This window comes from Hevea brasiliensis, chromosome 18 (assembly GCF_030052815.1).
Source record: "Hevea brasiliensis isolate MT/VB/25A 57/8 chromosome 18, ASM3005281v1, whole genome shotgun sequence".
Taxonomy (NCBI): domain Eukaryota; kingdom Viridiplantae; phylum Streptophyta; class Magnoliopsida; order Malpighiales; family Euphorbiaceae; genus Hevea; species Hevea brasiliensis.
In genome coordinates, this window is record NC_079510.1 from 42,666,319 (window position 1) to 42,690,661 (window position 24,343).

Genomic DNA, 24,343 nt, shown 5'->3' on the forward strand with positions numbered 1-24,343 from the left:
ACCTCAATACCCCTGTTTGACACAAGATGTCCCAAAACAATTCCTTCTTGTACCATAAAATGACACTTTTCCCAATTCAAAACTAAATTGAACTCTTCACATCTCTGCAAAACCTTAGACAAGTTAGATAAGCATTCATCAAAAGATTTACCATACACAGAAAAATCATCCATGAACACTTCCATAATACCCTCAATCATGTCAGAAAATATGGACATCATACATCGTTGAAATGTAGCAGGGGCATTACATAGTCCAAATGGCATCCTTCGGTATGCAAAGGTACCATAAGGACATGTGAAGGTAGTTTTATCCTGATCATCTAGGTGAATAGGGATCTGAAAGAACCCTGAATAGCCATCCAAATAGCAAAAATAAGAATGATGAGCTAGTCTCTCAAGCATTTGATCTATAAATGGTAATGGAAAATGGTCCTTTCTAGTTGCCTTATTCAATTTCCTATAGTCTATACACATTCTCCATCCAGTTACAGTTCTTGTAGGTATTAGTTCATCATTTTCATTTTTCACCACTGTGATGCCCCCTTTCTTAGGTACAACATGAACTGGACTTACCCAATTGCTGTCAGAAACAGGGTAAATAATACCTGCATCAAGCAATTTCAAGATCTCCTTTTTCACAACCTCTTTCATATTTGGATTCAATCTCCTTTGTGATTCTCGAGAGGCTTTATGGTCATTTTCCAACAAAATTCTATGCATGCACACAGAAGGATGTATTCCTTTAATATCATCAATGGTATAACCAATTATCCTTCTATGCTTCCTAAGAACTCTCAACAATTTTTCAACCACACAATCAGTCAATTTAGCACTAACAATCACAGGATATGTAGAATTTTGCCCTAGAAAAGCATACCTGAGATTTGTTGGAAGAGGTTTCAACTCTACCTTAGGTGCTTCACCTTTTTCAAACTTTGATGATGAAGTCGTTTCTTGCTTCAAGTTCCCAATCTTTTCAATATCAGCCATAGGCAATGGTGGATTTCCTTCCAAAATTGTAGCATATTCTGCAGCTTCTTCAATCTCATCCCTTTTTTTGATGTTATGAACAAAACAAGCTTCTAAGGGATCTTTAGGATGTTGCTTTTTAAGCACTTCTCTAACCTCTTCATCTATCGCATCAACTCTCAAGCATGAGTTTGAATCATCTTTCTTTTTCATTGCTTGAAACAAATTGAATTCTACTTTCTCTTCCCCAACTTCTAATGTAAGCCTCCCATTTTTTACATCAATCACAGCTCCAGTAGTAGCAAGGAAAGGTCTACCAAGAATAATAGGAATGTGTACATCCTCCTCCATCTCCAATACCACAAAATCCACTGGTATGAAAAATTTCCCAACTTTCAGAGGAACATTCTCAACTACCTCAATTGGAAATTTAATAGACCTATCTGCTAACTGTAGTGATATGGTAGTAGGCTTCATTTCTCCAATCTTCATTTTCTCATAGATAGATAATGGCATCAGACAAACACCGGCTCCAAGATCACATAAAGCCTTATCTATACTGATATCCCCAATGTGACATGGTATGGAGAAACTTCCAGGATCTTTCAGTTTAGGTGGAAGCTTATTTTGCAAAATAGCACTGCTTTCTTCTGTGAGAGCTGCAGTCTCAAATTCCTCCAATTTCTTCTTGTTAGATAAAATCTCCTTCAAAAATTTGGCATATGAAGGCATTTGTGCTAAGGCATCAGTGAAAGGAATAGTCATATGCAAAGACTTCAATACCTCCAAAAACTTCCCAAATTGTTTATCCAATTTTGCTTTCTGAAACCTTTGTGGGAATGGTAAAGGTGGCATGTAGGCTTTAGGTGCAATGTATTTGGGCTCTTCTTCTTTGCTCTCCCCCTCCTTACTTCCTTTTTCTTCCACTGAATTTTCTTTCTCAGCTTCAATTCTAACTTCAGCTTCGGTTTGTTCATCTCCTTCTCTGCTTTTCTTTTCTTCAACTTTCTCTTCAATCTTTTTATCTCCATCCTTCAATATTTTTCCACTTCTCAATGTAATAGCCTTGCAATGCTCCCTTGAATTTTCTGGTTGGCTAGGAAGCTTCCCAAATGCTTTATTACTTGAAGAGCTAGCTTGTTGAGCTATCTGATTCTCTAACATCTTGTTGTGTGTTGCCATTTGATCCACTTTAGATGCTAATTGAGAAATCATTTCTTGTTGACTTTGATGGCTCACAAGTAGAGTTTCAATCATAGATTCCAATCTAGCTGTCTTGTCTAGTTGTGCTTGTTGTGGTAGAGGTGGACCAGGTGCATTTTGAGGTTTAGAAATTCCAGGAGGGGGGCCTCTATTCTGCTGAAAATTCTGATTTTGTTGATATCCAGAAGGTTGCTGAAAATTCTGATTTTGCCCTTGTCTACCTCCCCAAGAGAAATTGGGGTGGTTTCTCCATGCTGGATCATAAGTTGCAGAAAATGAGTTACCACCTGGTCTTTGATTGTAGTTCCCCACATAATCCACTTGCTCACTTGAAAAATCTTGATTAAGTGCAGAAAAATCTGCTGTACAATTGACATTTGCAGCTCCAACTTCTACTGAATTACTAGAACTTCCGGCTGAAGAATCTACTTTCATGCTCAGCTTGTCCATCTTCCTTGTCAAAGCATCAAACTTAGCATTAATCATATTCATGGCATCAAGCTCAAACATACCAGCTGGTTTCTTGATCTCATTCCTCTCACAACTCCATTGGTAGTTGTTATAAGCAATTTTATCAAGAGCGGAAAAAGCTTCATCTTCAGATTTCTCCATAAGGTCACCTCCAGAAGATGCATCAATCGTACTTCTAATAGCTGGTGAAACTCCATTGTAAAAGTGTTGAACAAGCATCCACTTAGGAATCCCATGATGTGGACATCTCCTTTGCAAATCCTTGTACCTTTCCCATGCTTCATACAAGCTCTCATCATCTCTAGGTTTGAAAGAAGTCAGCTCATTTCTTAGCTTAGCTGTCTTGCTTGGTGGAAAATATTGAGCTAAAAATGCTTGAGAAAGTTCATCCCATGTTGTGATAGAACCCGGTGGCAAAGAATGTAACCACTCTCTAGCTCGGTCCTTCAGAGAAAAAGGAAATAATCTGAGTCGAATTGCATCATCAGAAACTCCATTTATCTTCAACATATCGCTGATCTCAAGAAAGTGTGCTAGATGCACATGTGGACTTTCACTTGGATTTCCTCCAAATTGTGCTTGTTGTACCATTTGACAGAGTGCAGGCTTCAGTTCAAAATTATTAGCTTCTACTCTTGGTCTTGTAATACTTGGCATGAAATCTCCAATGTTAGGATAGGCATGATCTTTCACAGAGCGGTTGTTATTGTTGTTGTTGGCCATTTCTTCTTGTAATTCCTCTTGCTCTTGTGCTCTTTCTTGTTGTTGTTGAGCTTTAATTTCAGCTTTTCTCCTCTTAGATTCTGCTTAAAGCTTTTGCTGTCTTCTCTATTTCTGGGTCAAAGAATAAATTGATTTCTTCACTTTTTGTCATTCTCATAAAATAAAGCACCTGAAAAACAAAAATAAACAAATTCTCAAAGTAAAATGGTAAAAAGAAAATAAAATAAAATAAAGTGCCCAAATTAACCAAACAAACAATTGTTCAATATCAAACAAAAATCAAATCCCCGGCAACGGCGCTAAAAACTAGATGTGACTTATCCGCAAGTATACGGGTCATCTCAAGTAATAAAGTGATGAATCAAGTATCGTTCCCACGATGATTTGCTGTTTGATTACTAAACTATGAATGAAGTGATTATTTGGGCTAATGATTAATGAATAAATGGTAAATGTAAATAAGCAAGGTAAATTGATTAATTTAATTGAAATGGGTAAAGAGCAAACAAATAAATTCTAATTCTAGTTCGCAATTAAACTAAAATTAACAATGGGTAATTTAAACGAAAGTCTAATTATGGTAAAAGTGATTCCAGAGTTGGAGGTTTATGCATAAATTAATTGGGATTTGTCTTGGGCATTCCAATTTTTAGGAAAAAATAGAGTTTGAAGGAAATTGATTCTAAATCCCTTTGATATCTTTTTCAAGCAAATCAAAGTGTATTCTAAAATAACCAAACCTACTTTCGTATGTATTTGATTACTTTAAAACCCATTAAGTTTTGTAACCAATAATTAATTCCTCTTAAAGTCCTAGTTTATTTCTAAATCTAGGTGATTTTAAGTTCCAATCCATGATTACCCATCAATGACTTTCACCTTTCGGTCCTTCAATCAAAGATTAACACAATACCCAATGGGTACCAACATTAGGCAAGTAAATCAAGCACACAAGGAAGGAATCAAAACTCATATTCATATAAAATAAGGAAATATCCAGTCCAAATCCACAAATTAATCTAAGACATATTTCCCAACTCTGAAATCTAAAGAAATTACTCACTCATGATGGTATTTACAAGGAATATAGATGGACTAATAAAGAAAAACATGATAAAAGGACTGAAATAGGAAAACCCAGGTGGAAGAACCAAGGTCTCTGGTTCCTGGAGCTCCAAACTCGTGCAGCAGCTCCTCTTCCAAGAGAGAATGGCGCCTCCTCTCTCTCTTTCTATTAAATTTTCTTTTCTTTTGTTTTTCCTCTCCTTCCTCTTATGGCAAAAATAAGGAAATGATGAATTTTTTATGGTCCCTAAAAGTAAATAAAAGACAAGGAGTGGATAGGAAATGAGGTGTAAAATTATCCAAGTCAGCAGCACTATTCACGTTCTGGGCATTCTGCTTAGGGTTCGGCTTAACCCTAAGCAGCTTCTTAGCAAATTTTAGCCTTTGGTCGCACTGTCTGCTTAAGGTTAAGCAGACCTTCAACAAATCTCGGCAGACTTAGAGTAAAATGGACTTTTCTGCTCATGCTTGACTTGTGCTGCACCTTAAGCATTGCCACTTTACCCTAAGCATGATCTTAAGCAAATTTCGGCTAGTTTGCTCTTTCAAGGCTCGATTTCTTCAACTTTCCTCCATGCTTAAAGAACTTCAAATCTCTTCAAATTATTTCCTATTGCACTCATTGATCTTCGATTTGCCACAAAATCCTATCAAAACAACAAAAATTACGAAAATCAAATATAAAGTATCTAAAATTAACAAATAAGATAAAATAAAGCTAAAAACATAAAATATACTAAAATATGAGGGCAAAATGGATGCAAAACTACTCTAAAATGCCTATATGAAATGAGTATAACATGGTCTACCTAGAACTTATATGTAACAGTTCAATGCAGTTAGATCTGATGCTCTTTTGACCGCAGGGATTAGTATCTGAAGCTCTTGTGGACTCTTTCAACATTCCAATGTACTCTGTGACTCCCAAGGAGATGAGGCAGCTTGTAGAACGAAATGGGTGTTTTAGCATTGAAAGAATGGAGCCTACGGATTGTAGAACTAACCCTGACATCCCAACCACTGGATATTCAATCACGATGCGCTTCAGAGCAGGGCTGGAAGGAGTCATCACCAGACACTTTGGTGCTGAGATTATTAATGAATTGTTTGAACGATTTCTCGAGAGAATAGATGATGTGATGCCATCCTTATTATCAAGCAACGCACAAGGATCTCAAATAACTGTTATTCTGAAACGCAAATGCTACAATTGAACGCTACTGTATGACCAACTACCACTGCAGCTTTACTTGAATATCCCCCACTACAAATGTGCAGAATTGAGAATTCCAGAGAAACTAGCTAATGAATAAAGTTGGGACATTCATCGATTTATAAATATGAGGAAATTGTTAGCTGTACAGGTCCTTTTCCAGATCAAATTTCATTCAATCTAAGGATGGTTGTGCATACATTTTTTGGCACACGATCAAGGGAAGGCATATCCTTCACGTAACATCACATAAATTGAAAATAGCAGATTCACACCTAATAGCAGATAATGCATCGAAAATCATGCAAATCATATGCATAACCTTTCAATATCTTATAGTACATAATTTTGCCATTATGAACATAAAAGTTTACATTGTCCTGTCATCTAATTGCTATATGAACACATATCTTCACATATCTTAATCAACCTTCTAAAACTCCAAAGCAGTCCACATCTAAACAGGCAATCTAAAGGTGATAAATGTAAGACCCCTGGATCTGGATTGGCCTGTCATAAAGCATTTCCTTGAGAATGTTGGTAATCTCTCCAGAAGACATCAAATCCAGTGCCTCCAGTGCCCTTAATGGATCTATTAACATGGCATCAAGTTGATCAACAGCTTCTCTTTGTTTTTCCTCAAAAATATGATCTGGAATACCAAGTGTAGACAGAAGAGTAATAAGTTGGCGATTCAGGAAACAAGGCTGATACTTGCTATATGCCAAAACATCCAGTTTTGTATTTTCAGACTCGTACTTGCACATGCTCTTTCTCAATGATATTTTTTTTGATGAAGTTGAATCAACTGCCACAACACCTTTATACCCACCATACCGAATCTGAAATGCAGATGGAAAGAAACCTTTGCAGCCACATTTCAAGGCCACCTTCTTAGCAAATTCAGCAGATATTTTCCCGATGCCATCAGAGAATAAATACTTAGTTCTGCCCCTTTCAATCTCCACATCAGGAATAATTTCCATTTCATTTCTGCTAACAGTCAGCGTTTCAGTGGATGAACTGAAGGACTGACCCAGTTTGGCTGCATATTTAGCCACATTTCGTATCTGACGAAAGTTGCCCATCCATTCTCTTATATCTGCAACAGTGAGTCCATATCTTGATGCAAACATCCAGCAAGAATTTTCCCGCAACTGACTAGATGAAAAGGCAAGGAACTCAAACCTTTTCTTGTCAATAACTATTCCATTTTGGAGAATAGAGAGAAATCTTTGATAAATAGCAGTTCTCCTTTCCTTGTTTTCAGAAGCACGAGGAGATAAATCTGTTGAATGAATTTTACCCAACTCCTCATCAACAAGAGATAGATGGAGAAAGTTATTAATATCTTCTGGAAAGTGGCGTAGCACGCGGTTTGAGACATTAATCTCTGGACCACAAAAATACACTTTACAAGGTGTTATTTGAACCCTGCGCACATACACCAAACCAGCATCTAAGGAGATATAAGGTGATTTTGGGACGTTCTTGGATTTATAATACTTTATATACTGTTCATTAAGCCACCTAGAAGGTTCGTAACAACATTCTTTCAAGTAATAAATTTTCTCAAGAGCATGCTCTATGTAGACAATGTTTATTCTAGTCGGATCAACCAACTTGTAAAAATTAGTATCAAGAGCTGGCCCTGGAAGGCACCCATTCTGAACCAACAAATTAACCTGAAAAAGGATCTCGTATGGCAAATCATCTGAGAAAGGACCAACAATGGGAACTAGATCCAGATTGCGAGAAAAAGCAGAACCATTCTGTAACACAAATTTGCCTTCAGTTTCATTATAATAAGCAAAGTTCTCCTCAAATTTTGGAAGTTGAAGACTGGAAGGAAGCTCCAAACATAGTGCAGATGAATGCCCAATGAGGCATGATGGAGTGAAATCTGTTGTCCTGACCCATTGGTCATCAGGGACATCCTTAAAATAGTTGAAAAGTGGATCCTTAAACACATTCGATGACAGGCATATCTCTTTCTCAAAAATCCGGGGTGCACCATATAACTATAAAAAGAAACCACATTCGCATTACAGTTTCTATTTTAAATCAGAAAATAAGTGGCGGCACAAACCTTTCAATCACTATATGCATCACACTCAAACAAAGGACAAATGACAATTTCTCTCAAAAGCCAACCCTAACAAAGTCACAAAAAGCGACAAGGAAAATAAAAAGAAAATTATTTCACTTAAAAAAAAAAGTCAATTTTCATGATATGCAGCTTTCAACTCCCAAACAAGTATATCCTTGGATTCTACTGCCATCATTTCTCCAAATCTATGAATTGTAAAGTACACATTCATGCCAGCACACAAAAGCATTCCAGCTTTATCTCTGGAACGAAAAGATCCAATAGAGGTAACCTTAACCATACAAGTAACCTTAACCAAGTTCCCTGAAGTAGAAATAATACTAAGTTAAGATATCTACCATCAAGAGCATCTTAATTTGTTCTTTTTGGGATAAATAATAATTTATGTAACATAATTGAAGGTAGGTATAAGCCCATGTAGACAGAACAGATCCAAGTGGCACATCAAGGACAAAGATAAAAAGCAAAAAGTAAAGTAGGTCACTAAATCAAAAAGTATAAAATAATTGCAGACTGGAGAAAATAACCAAGAAACTAAATGCGATAGAAACCATCAGCCAAGAATTTAGAGAAGTCATAATTTCTAACTCACTTGCCAAGTGCTCTGCACTCCCACATGCACAAAAATCCCTCTTTAACCATATCTTACTATTATTGAAAGTCAATCACTATATTATTTTTCTGTATATTCTGTATTATGTATTCCTATTTAGGATTTCTTCCTAATTAGTAGAACACAATTATAGGAATCAATTGTATATATATACCCATGTACAGATTAATTAAAATCAAGGAGAATCATCTCTTTCTACATGCTATCAGAGCAGGTCATCTATCTAGGGTGACTATTTGTTTTCACCACCCAGCTTAGGAGAAACCTTGGTCACCGACCGGCTGTCCCTTTTGATCCGGTCGCCGGAATCCAAGCACCTGAGGCTCATGCGCCCAACTCAGGTTCTCGCCGTTTCTTCACTCGCCGACGCGTGGAGGCACGTCTGCCGGCCGTTTGGACTCAGATCAGCATTGCCGGTGTCGCCTCAACCCCTCATTCTAACACTATGTATGTTGCCTGATCTAGTACACCATTAAAGGACTTCTGAGATTTGACTCTCAGATCCTATTTCGGTATTTACTTGATTTGTGATTTTGGGTTATTTTGCGGCTGTAAGCACTTTGGATTAGCGTTTCAGTTAGTTTTCTTTGTCTCAACAAATGGCAAACAATAAGAATGTTATTTCTGATTTGATTCAGGTGATGACTAAGATCACGGAACATAAACTTAATGGTTCAAATTACTTGGAGTGAAGTAAGACTGTTAGGGTCTATTTGCGTAGCATTGATAAGGTTGATCACCTTACTAAAGACCCACCTACTAATGATACACGGCAAACTTGGTTAAGGGAGGATGCTCGATTGTTTTTGCAGCTTCGGAACTCGATTCACAGTGAGGTAATTAGTTTAATTAATCACTGTGAATTTGTTAAGAAATTGATGGATTACTTAGATTTTCTGTATTCTGGTAAAGGGAATATCTCATGTATTTATGATGTTTGTAAGGAATTCTACCGTACTGAGAAAGAGGATAAGTCTCTCACGGCTTATTTTATGGATTTTAAACAGGTATATTAATATATTGTTGCCTTTTAGTTATGATGTGAAAGTTCAGCAGGTTCAACAGGAGCAACTGGCTGTTATGAGTTTTCTTGCAGGCTAAATCTCAGATTTTCTCCAGTTCTGAGATTTCCTCTTTACATGAAACGTTCACACTGGTCCTTCGTACAGAGAGTACTCAATCTTCACAGCCTGCCAGTAGTGCTCTCATTAGCCGTAATCCAAATGGACAACAAGGTAATAGAAGAGGAAGTAGAGGAGGAATTACAGGCAACAGAGGTAATCAGCGTAATGGGGAGGTTAGTTCTAATCAGGACTCAAGAGGAGTCATTTGTTATTATTGCCACGAGCCTGGCTATACAAAATATAAGTGTCCGCAACTTCAGAGGAAAAATCAGCGATCACAGATGGCAAATATGGCGGCAGAGGATTCTATAGTATCTTCCTCTGAGAAAACTGTTTTGGTATTTGTAGAGGATTTTGCACAGTTTTCCCAGTATCAGGCATCTCTAAAGCTTACCAGTTCTCCTGTCACTGCGATCGCCGAGTCAGGTAAATCCACTACATGCCTTGTATCTTTCTCATCCAAATGGGTTATTGATTCTGGTGCGACAGATCACATGACAGGTAATTCTATTTTTCTATCTGCTTTTCAGTCTAATCTCACTTCCTCTACTGTTACTTTAGCTGATGGTTCTACTTGTGTCATGAGTTCTGGAACTGCGAACCCGACTTCGTCAATTTCTTTGTTATATATTTTGTGTCTGCCAAAATTCTCTTTTAATCTACTTTCTGTTAGTAAACTTACTCGTTCTGTTTACTTTTTTCCTTACCAGTGTTTGTTTCAGGATCTTACGATGAAGCAGATTATTGGTAGAGGACGTGAGTCAGGTGGTCTCTACATTCTGGAAAATCATGTACCGCGATCGCTTGTTTGCTCCAGTACTTTAAAACCTCTTGAAGCTTATTGTAGATTGGACTATCTTTCTTTGTTCTCAGTTTTAGTCTTTATCAGTACTAGAATGTGAGTCGTGTCAGTTTGCAAAACATCATCGTTTGCCTTCTGTGTCTAGAGTCAATAAACGGGCTTCATCCCCTTTTGAGTTAGTTCATTCTGATGTTTGCGGTCCTTGTTCTGTTACTTCTAAAACTAGATTTCGTTATTTTGTTACTTTTGTTGATGATTACTCTCGTGTTACCTGGTTATATTTAATGAAGAAACGTTTTGAGTTGTTTTCTATCTTTTGTGTCTTTTGTAATGAAATCAAGACTCAATTTAATATTTCTGTGCGCATTTTAAGAAGTGACAATGCCAAAGAATATTTTTTTAGCACAATTTCAGTCTTATATGACACAAAATGGCATTCTTCGTCAGCCTTCCTGTATTGATACCCCATCCCAAAATGGCATGGCCGAAAGAAAAAATTGGCATCTTCTTGAGGTAACTCGTGCTCTTCTTTTTCATATGAAAGTTCCTAAACACTTTTAGGTGGATGCAGTTTCTATGGCATATTTTTTTATCAGTCGTATACCGTCTTCTGTCCTTAATGAGGATATTTCTTATACTGCTTTATTTCATACAAAATCTTTATTCCCTGTTGAATCCCGTATTTTTTGTTGTACCTATTTTGTGCGTGATATTCGTCCACAGGTTACTAAATTGGATCCGAAGTCTCTCAAATGTGTCTTCTTTGGGTACTCCTGGCTCTAAAAAGGGTACCGCTATTTCTCTCATACTCTTAATCGTTACCTTATTTCTGCAGATGTCACATTTTTTGAGTCCACTCCATTCTTTCCTCAATCATTTGTGTATGAGAGTCAGGGGGAGGAGGATGATCACTTAATATATACTGTCCAACCAATGTCTAGTCCTCTCCCACAGCCTGTTCCTTCTGTCTCTAGACCTACTCGATCTCCCATTGTTCATGTTTATTCCAGGAGATTAGAGATTTCTGACTCAGATCCTCCACCAACTACTTGATTGGGAGATACTGTACCTCATACTGATCATGATTCTGACCTAGACTTACCCATTGCTCTTCGTCAAAGTAAGCATTCATGCACTTACCCTATCTCTTCTTTTGCTTGTTCTCGGTGTTTTGTTACTTCTTTAGACTCTGTTCCTATCCCTAATACTGTTGGTGAGGCGCTATCTCATCCTAGCTAGTGTGCTGCTATGAAAGAGGAAATGGAGGCTTTAGATGCTAATAGTACATGGGAACTATTGCCTTTGCCCACTGATAAGAAAGCTATTACTTGAAAATGGGTATTTACAGTAAATTATGATGGTTCTGTGGCTAGGTTAAAAGCACGCCTTGTGGCAAAAGGATATGCTCAGACATATGGGGATGATTACTCTGACACTTTTTCTCCTGTAACTAAATTTACTTCTGTTCGCTGGTTTATCTCTTTAGCAGCTACATATGATTGGCCCTTGTACCAATTGGATATCAAGAATGCTTTCCTTTATGATGATCTTCAGGAAGAGGTGTATATGGAGCAACCACCTGAGTTTGTTGCTCAGGGGGAGTTGGGTAAAGTTTGTAGGCTTCAGAAGTCTCTTTATGGCTTGAAACAAAGTCCTAGGGCCTGATTTGGGAGATTCAGTTAAGCAATACAGGAATTTGATATACAAAAGAGTAAGTATGATCATTCAGTATTTTATAGGCAATCTGAGGCTGCTCTAATTCTCCTGGTAGTCTATGTGGATGACATTGTCATCACTGGGAGTAACTTTGCAGGTATTTCATCTCTTAAAACCTTCCTCCAGACCCAGTTTCAGACTAAAAACTTGGGATTGTTAAAATATTTCTTGGGTATTGAAGTTATGAGAAGTAAGAAGGGTATTTTCTTGTCTCAAAGAAAATATGCCCTCGATCTATTGACAGAGACAGAAAAATTAGGTGCTAAGCCTTGCAGTGCACCAATGACTCCAAATTTACAACTGTTAGTAGGGGATAGTGAGTTGTTTGAAGATCCAGAGAGATACAGGAGATTGATAGGAAAATTGAACTACCTTACAGTCACTCGTCTTGACATTGCTTATGTCATTAGTGTGGTAAGTCAGTTTATATCTTCCCCAACTGTTGCTCATTGGGAAGCCTTGGGACAAGTCTTGTGTTATCTGAAAGGCGCTCCAGAAAGAAGTTTGTTATATGGTAATCATGGACATTTGAATATTGAATGTTTTTCAGATGCCGACTGGGCCGGATCTAAAGTTGACAGAAGGCCAACTACTGGATATTGCATTTTTATTGAAGGAAATTTGGTGTCTTGGAGAAGCAAGAAGCAAAGTGTAGTTTCTCGATCTAGTACTGAATAGGAATAAAGAGCCATGGCACAATCAGCATGTGAAGTAATGTGGAAATTTCAATTACTAGATGAAACAGGTTTTAAGACCTCCTTACCTGTGAAATTGTGGTGTGATAATTAAGCTGCTCTCCATATTACGTCTAATCCGGTGTTTCATGAGCTGATCAAACATATTGAGATTGATTGTCACTTTGTTCGTGAAAAGATTCAACAACAGATCATCTCAACAGGACACATCAAAATTGGAGAGCAGTTAGGAGATATTTTCACAAAAGCTCTGAATGGAGCTAGGATTGACTACATTTGTAACAAGTTCGGCATGATTTACATCTATGCTCTAACTTGAGGGGGAGTGTTATGGAAAGTCAATCACTATATTATTTCTCTGTATATTCTGTATTCTGTATTCTGTATTCCTATTTAGGATTTCTTATTTAGGATTTCTTCCTAATTAGTAGAACACAATTATAGGAATCAATTGTATATATATAACCATGTACAGATTAATTAAAATCAAGGAGAATCATCTCTTTTTACACATACACATCATCACATGTCACATACTGGCACTACTCTCTGCTAATCAGCACAACTTTTTATAATCCAATAGCTAATTATTTGCCTTAAATCTACACTGAACTTCAAAATTTGTATGTTTAAAAAATTGGATTGAGATAGCTACCCAGGAAACCAAAGCCCGAACTAATGGGAACTCTAAACACATGTCAGGCCACCAAGAAAAAAAAAAAAACTTACTTGATTTAGAGTATATAAAATTTATTAGAAAGACCAGTAAGAAAGTTGCAATAGCAATGCAAACACAAGAATATCAATATTATGTTGATAACACCACCGTCCCCTCTCATTTGTGCAATAAGGTATATATGTATTTCCAAGGATCAAGAAAACCCAGTAAGTATGTTAAAACAAGCACATAAAGCACACACAATCACGCAATTATACAGTGTAAAGAAGAAAAGAAGAATGAACACAAAGATATACATGGTTTGACGGTAAGATTTATGTCACAAACTGTGATTAAAAAGAGCAATATACAATCACTTTCTCAAACCCTAAGCCATTGTGTTTTCCTAATTTCTCACAATACTGCAACTGGTTCATACCGGCTCATGCCCTTCACGACCACCACTTATCTCACAAAATATTTCACGATATTTTTCATGAAAACATTCAAATGTCCAAAATTCAAGCCACACTTCAAATAATAAATAAACATGGCTTCTAGAGTATCAAGAGAAAGTAATTCAATCATTCCAAAATAAATAAGACATTGAAGTAACCTGAATTAGAAGATATTTCACAGATTGACCACGCGGACGATGCAGCACCATCTGCCAGATATTCTCATATAAAAGGTCAAGCTTGTACTCTACTGGATGATGAGACAGAAAAAAAGTGTAATATTTTCATTTCAAATTCAATATTCACCGAAACATCTGTCCCTTTCCACAGAACATAAAACTCTTCTTTTGATATCTGACATCCAAAATGCAGTGTTATATGTTCCATGCTGTGCAAACATGTCCTCGGCTTTGGTACAATATCAGTGTCCATGACCCGAGCCTTGAGATATGAAGTATCATGCCAAAGGCTTTCATTAGTCAGAGAGATAATATATTCAGCAGCTCTGACAGTCGTAAATTGAACAATAGCATATTTTCTTGGACCCCCCTTTTCCCTGATCTTCATAGCATAGACTGTTCCTTCACCTGTATATGATTCCAAAAAGTCCTTAACTTCATCTACAGTCACATTAGAAGGGAATCCATATACTTGAATTGTCTTACCCATCCAAGCAATTCTTACTCTGCAGTCAAAATCGACAAACAAATCAGCCACTGCAAATATAAAGATCCAAAACTTGTAGGAAAAGAAGCATTTTCACAATGAAAAAAATCATGGATTCTGCATATTCTTGTAGTCATGGTCATGCGGTTGATCACAAAAGGCAATTTTAATGCATAGAATTTAAAAAGTTACGCATACAACATGATCATGGAAAGAACCTCACAAGCTTCCAAATATGGGTCTGTAATTATTATGGCCAAATAGGTCGATGCATTGAAAAGGTGATGCGGGATCCACCAACGTTATGCGTATTTATTCACTCAATGAATAAATAACCTTGAATTATATCAGTATGATCCAAATGTGGAAGTTGAAAAAATGTGTGAGAATCAAAGGAATTTACATGCACGCCTACAATCTTACAAGTAAATAAAGTGTAACAATTCTGAAGATAAATCATTTTCTGGGATTAAATGAAAAGTTCGCTAATTGAAAACATAAACTCTCTACGGAATCAACAGAAACAATAACATTTCATTGAACATAAGAACAATGACTTAGAAGCCAAGCATTGTACTTTAAAAGGTAGTATCTGTGGCTTTCGTTGAACAAAGATGATACTTCTTTGAAATAATTAAGGAAAACCAATCAGAAATATATGTAACCACTCTTTCATCAAGAACTTACTAGCTAAAAGATTAAGGGCCGAAGAAACACTTAATCTAAAAGCTTAAACTTCGTGGCAGGCGCCCAAGAACATGCTTTGTACAACTAGCAAGTTGGCCTTTCATATACATATATAAGCAAGTAGCAAGTGTCACATTCTTTCACAGATAACTGATTAAAGTGATGAAATTTAACAAGTAATAATGAAATTTTGCATCAAGAATGGTATTCTTTCATAGATAGTATCACATTCTTGATTCTCCAAATCACACAAAGAAAGCGAAAAGAAAGGAAATGATCAAAGAATCGACTGGGTCCACCGTCCAGATTTGAGAGGTTCTCACCAGATACAGAGAAAGAAAGACCAAAGCCAAAGCTCCTCAGTCCTCAGTTGTGGATTATTTTTCCAAGAAAGAAGAGAAAAACAGAAACACTCTCAAGTCCGAACTCTCAGTAGTCCCTCTTTGCTTTGGTCTCCTGAAATGGCTATGAATCAAGTCATTTCTTTTATTTCTTTTTTAATACAGCATCGGCGACGATTCCCTCCATCGCAGCACACGTCATTTACTGACATGTGATGTCGTCAGATGGAAATTTGGCTCTCGTTTCCAATTGGAAAACCAAACTTAAAATAGATATGCCAGCATCTGAATTCGTATGTTAAGCATTCGATTCAAATTAAATAATTAAAATTAAATTAATTAAATTATTATATTTTAAAAATTAAATTATTTAAAATATTAAATTAAATTACTTTATTTTAATTTGATTTAAATTCATCAATTATAAGTTTTCATGAATTTTTTAATTTAAATTAACTTTTAAATTATTTGATATGATTTTAATTTTAATTTTAATTTAATAATTATTAATTAATGAAATTAAATAATTTATATATATAATTATATATAATTTATAAATTTTTTATAAAAATAAATTAATAAAATTTAATAAAAATAATTCGATTCAATTGAACTCAATAAATTTTTTTTTAAATAAAATCGAATTAAAATAATTAAAACTTTTAAAATATAAAATAAAATTAAATTATTAAATTAAGATAATTTAATTTAATTTATTCAATTCAAATTAAATAATACTTACTCTTGTGATTGTGACTGACCATAGTATTATGATAATTATCCAATAAATGAGCCACGTGGCAAATACATTGATTTATATTGGCCAGTTTTGCACCCCGATTCCCAAATCATCAATTACATGAAATCGTAAATTAAAAGAAAATAATAATAAACATATAAATAATATAATTTAAATTATTGTTAAAAAATAAATTATTAAACCATAAGAAGAAAAAAAATACTTTTATAAAACCTTTTTGATAATAATGTATTAATAATTAATTAAATTATTCTCTATTTTACTTAATTACTCTAATTTATTTTTTTGTTTGAAATGTAAATTCCATTGCATAAAATCCCAAAGGGCAAACTACATGGAAGAAGACCATGGTCTAAATATAAAGGAAATCCCCTACGCAAAGAGCAAACCCCACATTCAGGCCCATAATCCTAAGTAGCCAAACCCTACTATTCTACCATTATAAGAGCAGGACCAATATACCCACTGGAAGCCAAGAATGGAAAACTCTTCCCCAGAAGCCAAGCAGAACAGAGTAAACCGTCCAAAGCCAAGAAAGAGCACCCGGCCATGTCTAACACTTCTAGAGAGAAAACGAGAGCTCATAGCCAACAACTTAGGGAAAGAGAGAGGTAGGGCCATGGCATTTTCAGTCTCGATATAGCCATGGGAAGGTGGCAACCACGCTTTAAAGTCCGCGCTAGACACCTTCAAAGGCTTTTCTTCCAGCATCGAAGACTTCCCACCGAGTGAAGGACAAGATGAACCTAGAGAGCAAACTGAAGCTGAACTTCAATCTACAACTCCTACAGCACCAGATCTTCTTTAAAACCACCCTCACTTGAAAAGCCAAGATCTTCTACCTAAACCACCAAAAAGCAAAAAACTTTACATTCCAAATCGAGAAAGGGAAGGAACCCAAAAACCAAACCAGAGAAAACACATGAAAACCGAAGGACAAAGAAAACTGGATAAACCTTATAATGAATTTTCTCTCCCCATTAATATTTGCCACTAATGCTTGCAATTAATCAAGAGAATATGTACTACTATCACCATCAATAGATTTTGGAAAACTGAAGAATTGAATGATAAATAGTTGATGCAATTAAGATAGAGATAATTAGACTAATTTTAGAAAATTTTATATATATTTATTATACGTGATAGAGATGAATGATAAAGTTGAAGAAAATAATTGATAATATTTAGTTTTTTAGATTTGATAGATAATTTTAATAGGAAAAAAAATCTAAATAAATAAAAATAGGTGGAGTAAATATATATTAAAATATTATTTATTAAATGTCTACATAAAATTACCTTTTATAATTTTTCCAAATCCTCAGCTGTACGATATTTATTTTTCCATTAAAATTTACTACCTCTTAATAATATTACAAATAAAGAATTTGATTTAGTTCATTATGTTAATAAATTAGAGAACAAGTTTCTTTTCTTTTTTTTTTTTGAACAAAAAGATGAAGAATCTATTAATGTGGCTAACTGAAATTTAGATGACATTTTAAGAAGTGATTTTTAGCTCAATGATGAAGAAGAACAGACGAAATAGGATAATTTGGGCTAAACAATAGCTTTAATTAAAAGTCATAGTAAATTATTTAGATTATAATAGTAATTTTTATCCATATAAATATCTCTAAATTGATCAATAAAGCATTTTTGTTTTTTCAAATCCCAAAATTTGTGAGGTATTTGAACAGTAAACAAATTTAAGTTGAATTTTAAAATAATAAATAAAAAAATTAAATTAAACTTGAATAATCTATATGGAATAGTATTATCTTGAATTATTAAGTTTGCTCACATTTTTAAATTTAATTTGTGCATTAAGGTCACGGAGAATTAGACAATCTAGTTGATTTCGAAAATTTATTATACGATGGACTATTTATGAAAAAAAAAATTATTTTTATACAATTTTATTATTTTTTTATTATTATTATAATATAATTTATATAAAACTATTGCACATACAAATCTAAAATTTTTCACATTCAGGAGAGAATATTTTTATGGCAGTGAAGAAATTTTGGTGTAAAAGTTAATATCCTACATTGCATTAAGATATGGTCCCATATCAACTCGTCGGGACGTAGTTGTCGAAGTTATCCGGTGTGCACCATCTTACTAAAATCATTTGACTTCCTCGTTGCGCAGTTGCTGGAGTTACCCGGTCTACATCACCTCAGCTAACATTAATGTGAGATCGGAAATTTTTATTTAAATCTGGTGATGAATTTAAAATACATAAAATATTTTATTATATATTTTATATTTTAAATTTATAATAAATTGAATTTAAATAAAAAAAATTTATCAAGAAATAAAAAAAAAAAGAAAAAAATATTGAGTTTCTAGCATAATGATGACAAACGTGAAGAAATATTACTACTAACATCACTTGCTTTGCCTTTCTTGATCTCAATAAGCTTGTGGTGGACACACCAAGGAAAACTCAGGAAATGATTTCTATCCAACCCTTCATTACACCTGCCCCAATAATTTGGATGGTATGTCACATGGTACCAAGCTGATGCTTTCGCATATAAATCATCACTTTCTGTCTCATTGAACCAGGCTTTAGCTTGATTCCTCAATGACCTTACAGAAAACATAATCGCATCGAAATCTCTTTTCTTGTCGAATGACTTCCATGTTTTTATGATCCACCCATTGATTATTTCAGCCTCTGTTTTTATCCCATAATAATCCATCATATTCCCCAACTTCTTGTCATATTGACTTTTGTAGTAGAATGCATCGTCTGTATAATACGTATACCCTTCTACTTCCATGTCAGGATCATAACACTGCCTTGCCACTTCCCAGGTGAAGGATCTTACAGGGCTAGTGCTAGGTGCAATGTCCTTTACAGCTCGAAAAAGCTTCCCAATGACGCGCTGCGATTCATATTTCGGTTTATCAGGTTTTTCCATGAAGTCTGGATACTCTTTCACACGAAGATGGGGTGGAATTTTGGCTGGCACACCAGTCTTGGGGAAATCAACTGCAATTGATGAGAGCTTAGCAAGTTCAATACATTCTTTACTCATTGCCCTGAAAGGCTCCTTATCTGCAAACACAATGTGGGCATGGCAAATGATTCCTAAGCTGTCGTTAAGTATGTAGTCTGCAAAGTACTCCTGGACTTCCTGTACAGTATATAAACATGTTGAAAACAAAGGGGAAAAAGAAATAAAAGAGATACATATATCTTAACATTCTAACAGGCAGGTTCATTGAAGAAATAATTACCTCAATTGTAACATCATGATCTAGAATCATGCTTTTAGCCGCCGTATAATCCATGGGTGGATACCACCGAGGAGGAATGAGATCAGGGTCCCAACAAACGAAGTAGACATCTCCGTCGAGATCACTTTCCGAGCATTCATTTGTATGAGGTCTAATCAAAGATGTGAACTAGATTTCAGCAATTAATTTTGGATAAACAGTAGCATGACAGATTATACATAATAGAACTCTTATCTGAGATTATACATAATGCAACCTTTATCTGAGAAAATTTACCTTTTTCCTTTCTGTGGAAAAACAATGCAATCCACCATGTGGTGTAAAGCAGGCACATCCACAGCCTTCAAGACACCAACATCTCCAGGATGTAGACATGGATTTTTAGCGACAACAACGTTCCCCTGCAAGATCTGATTTTGTTCATGTGTTTCATTGCAGCTGAAGAACTGCCTATTCCTAGCACAAGAATACTGGACAAATACTTGACCATATTCCAGCGTCCCAGTTTCATCCAGACATCCCATCATTGCTCTGCCTTTTGGAAGAAATATCCTTGTTTTGATCCTCAAATCAAACAATTTCGCGGCACGGAATGTTCGCAGCATCATTGAAAGAAATGGCTCTGTGCTTGGCTTGTAACCACACAACAACATTTCCTTGAGAATGTTGGTGTTTTCTCCCGGGGCCATCATTTCAAGTGCCTCCTGTGCCTGTAGTGGATCTGTCAAAATAGCATCAAGTTGGGCTACAGCCTTCTCTTGCTTGCTTTCGAAAACACGATCCCTAACCCCAAGAGTAGACAAAAGAGTGATCACTTCACGATTAAGGAAACAAGCTTGATACTTGCTCCATCCTAGAACATCTAGGCTAGTGTTGTTGGATTTGTACTTGGACATACTCTTCCTCAGTGACAATTTCTTTGGTGAAGTTGGATCAACAGCTACAACACCCTTATAACCACCATATCTAATCTGAAAAGCTGATGGAGTATAGTTTCTGAAGCCAAGTTTTTGGGCTATGCTGTGAGCCAATTCTGAAGAAATTTTTCCAATTCCATCGGAGAATACATAGTTGATTCCATCACTGTTAACTTCTATATCAGGAATAATTTCAATTTCATGCCTATAAACATTGAATGTTTCCCTTGATGAACTGAAAGATTGGCCAAGCCTAGCAGCATACTTAGCCACATTCTTTATTTCACGAAAATCTCCCATCCACTTTCTGATGTCTTCTGCAGTAAGCCCTGGCCTAGAAGCAAACATCCACACAGAATTTTCTCGTAATTGACTCTGTGAAAAGCCAAGAAACTCGAATTTCTTCTCTCCAATGACAATACCATTTCTCAGTATTGACAGTATCCTTTCATAAATTTTTGTTCGCCTTTCCTCATTGACAGAAGATGTTCTAGGAGATAAATTTGTTGAATAAAGTCTATCTAGATCCTCATCAACAAATGAAACGCGAAGAAAATTCTTGATATCATCGGGATAATTGCGCAAAACGCGATTGGAGAGGTTCACTTCAGGACCACAGAAATATACTTTAGCAGGGGTTATTTGAACCCTGTGGACGTATACCAATCCGTCATCTAAAGCTACAGCAGGTGGTTCTGGAAGCCTGCCAGAAGTAATGTATTTCGTGTACTGATCACGGAGCCAGCTTACAGGGTCGAAGCAACACTCATTCAAATGGCGCAGTTTCTCGAGAGCATTTTCTATGTATGCAATTTCTACTCGGTCTGGATCAACCAACCGAAAGAAATTGGCATCAAGTGCAGGCCCAGGAAGACAGCCATGCTGGACTAAACAATTAACTTTAAACAAGATTTCATATGGCAAGTGGAATCCGTGGGGTGAACTCACAATGGGGACAAGATCTGAGTTGCAAGAGAAAGCTGAACCTGTCACCAGATCGAATTGGCTTTCATTTTCTTTGTAGTATACAAAATTTTCCTGAAAATTTGGAAGCTGACCGTCGAGTGGAAGCTCCAAGCACAAAGCAGAGGACTGCCCAATGCACCAGGATGGAGTAAAATCAACTTCCCGGACCCACTTGTCATCAGTAGCTGCCTTAAAATAGCTCAGAGCAGGTGTGTCTTTCTGATAAATCTTGGGAGCACCATATAACTGTCAAAGGGATAATGTGGGAGAGGATGTTAGGAGCACCATTGAACTTTATGCAGATAAGTATGATGTATGAAGTCTCATAAGTTAAATTGACAAACCTGAATGACAAGAAATTTTTTGGTTCCACCACGAGGACGATGTAGATCAACCTGCCAAATATTCTCGTAGGAAAGCTCAAGCTTGTAATCAATGGAAAGAAAAGAGAACAAGAAGTAGAATTTTCTGAGTCTAAACCCAAATTTAACTGAAACATTTTCCTTCTTTCACAGAAGAGAGAATAATTCCTTGGAAATCTGGCACCCAAAGTTCAATGTAACGTTATCTATACATTGCTCAAAATTCCTTGGCATTGGAACAATGTCATGGTCGGCATCCCTAGCATTCAGATAAGAATTCCCATACCACAGGTAATCATCAGCTAATGATTTGATGGTTTCAGCAGCCTTTTTGTCAGTGAATTGAACTTTAGCATATGTTCTTGAACCTGAACTTTTGGGCAGTGCAACCTCCACAGCATAAACAGTTCCTTCTCCTGTATATTCCTCCAGAAATTCTTTTATGTCTTCTGGATTCTCAATAGAAGGAAATCCATAGAGACTGACTGTCTTGGCCATTCTGTGTTCAATCAATTTTAACTGCAGTTTCACATGTAGTACCAGGCCAATAAGTAGCTTTAAATGCACATTTAATGAAAGCTGGCAGAACCCACAAGAAAAATCTAAGACAAACATAAGACTTAGCCATGGATGAACTATGGAAATCTAGGCCATGGAGCGACACAGAGAGCAACAGAGGAATTAAAAGAAATGTGTAGGAGGAGGAAAGAGAGGAGTCTTCTTACCTAGTTGTTGCAGAGTCCGATGAGCATTCACTATAACAACACAAAGCCAAACTACGAGTGCTATTAATATAAATCCACACGCAGAGACTTTTGCTTGTCGATTGTAGTCGATCATCTTGGAAAGACAGCACGCGCCAAGATAACAAAGAGAACGACAGTTAATGATGTATGAATGCTTACGTGGGCATCATCTGTGGGACCGGTTGGAGTTACTCTGACGGCTGAACACCTAAACTCCCATGGGGTTGACACATGTCAAGAAGCTATAGCTTTGGAACAAATGAAGAAAGCGAATCTGGACTTTTTTTTTGGTCTCCGCCCAATGGAGATTTAACACGTATGAAACCTCACAGTGAGTTTCATCGTTTCTTAATTTTGCTATGTACATCTAGTTAGTTTCCCCGTTAATCTGAGCCTCTAGCCCCACAAGGTTTCCCATTGACGAGGAGAGATTTCTATTGCTGCAGAGACCACAGTTAATAACAAAAAAGAACCAGTGCTTTCAAAACACATCACCAGCACTTGTACTTCTTCTTGACGCGGCCAAAGAATAGTGGAAATGACATCGAAAATCACATTAGAGGAAAAATTTACAAGGAAGGTGCTTCCCATGAAGAGGGAATTCCTCAGCTTGCTGCTGAAGTAGACGTTGCGTTCTACTTGACCAAAAAAGTTTGATTAATCATTGATGGAATATAACTATGGACAAACCCTACTATAAGTCACAAAATTAGCCTTTTCCGAATCTTCAATTTGTTTTACAAGGAACCACATCTCACTTAGTGGTGAATATATATATATATATATATATATATATATATAAAGTAAATAAAATAGTATTAAATAATTAAAAATATAACATTATTCTATAATTAAACTCATCGAAATTTAATGCCTCAAAAATTATAAAACAAAAATTATATCATTATTAATGCTGTTAAATATATGTTTCCTTATATAAATAACTTAAAGCTTATCAATTTATCACACAAATAATTATATTAGAAATTTCATTATTTGATAATAAAATTTTAAAAGTAAATAAACTTTTAAATACAAAATATATTTTTTTTGTTAATTAACTTTAAATTGAACAAAAAAATAATACTTAATAATAAAATTAATGAAGAGTTTTATTTATTTATTTATTTACATATTGCATAAGTATTCTCATTTCATTGGATTAAGATTAATCCTGCTGACATTGAGTCAATTTATTAAGGGGTGAAACACTCTCGATGGACATGTTTCTATCTATGTAGATTGAATACTTGACTTTGCTTAAAGGATAAAAATATCAAATGATTATCTCATGTTTTAATGGCCTCTCACAAACTGTAGGAGTATTTTAATAAGATTGTAAGAATCTATTTGTGATTGTGGTCTCAATATACCTTTGGAAAAAAAATTATTATTTTAATTTTCTTTAAAAAACCATTGAAGTATTTTGAAATTCTTATGATTAAAATATTTTAATATTAAAATTAACTTTATCACACTCTAACTAATATATTTAACAGCAGATTAAATGCACTCAAAGCAGCAGGTTAACAAGACTTGTACTACAAAACTTAGCAAATTTGCTCAACCTCAATGCAAAGATAAATATCTGCATCTCAAGAATAGAAAATATAAATGATAAAAAATCACCTTATCTCACCACAGTGAGTACAAATAATACAAAACCCAATACTAAAACTAAGTGGACTATATCAGCAACTCAGCAGGGCGAAGCTATATTGGGGCCTAAGGGATCATAGGCCCCTAATCCCCAATAGTTCTCACTAATTTTTTTTTTCTCTCTAAAAAATGCTTTATTTTTATTTTTTTTATTTAAGA

At 35.5% G+C, this 24,343-nt stretch overlaps 1 protein-coding gene, 1 non-coding gene and 2 pseudogenes across 2 annotated transcripts; 2 read left to right on the forward strand and 2 right to left on the reverse strand.

The window, feature by feature from the left end:
- Positions 1-5,647, forward strand: part of LOC131175882 (loganic acid O-methyltransferase-like) — a 28,197-nt pseudogene extending 22,550 nt beyond the window's left edge.
- LOC131176212 (small nucleolar RNA R71) lies at positions 2,875-2,981 on the forward strand. Its single transcript, XR_009146337.1, has one exon. It is a non-coding gene; the product is annotated as a small nucleolar RNA R71 (small nucleolar RNA).
- Positions 5,648-6,116: 469 nt separating the features above from the next.
- On the reverse strand, positions 6,117-16,987 carry LOC131175883 (RNA-dependent RNA polymerase 1-like). The gene is made up of 4 exons (XM_058140568.1): positions 16,714-16,987; positions 14,135-14,538; positions 13,981-14,031; positions 6,117-7,667 (listed from the first exon to the last, which is right to left on the reverse strand). Exons 1-4 carry the CDS (start codon positions 16,985-16,987, stop codon positions 6,117-6,119), a joined length of 2,280 nt encoding a protein of 759 aa, XP_057996551.1.
- A 1,735-nt stretch (positions 16,988-18,722) lies between these two features.
- Positions 18,723-22,725, reverse strand: LOC131176062 (RNA-dependent RNA polymerase 1-like; annotated as a pseudogene).
- Positions 22,726-24,343: the final 1,618 nt, after the last annotated feature.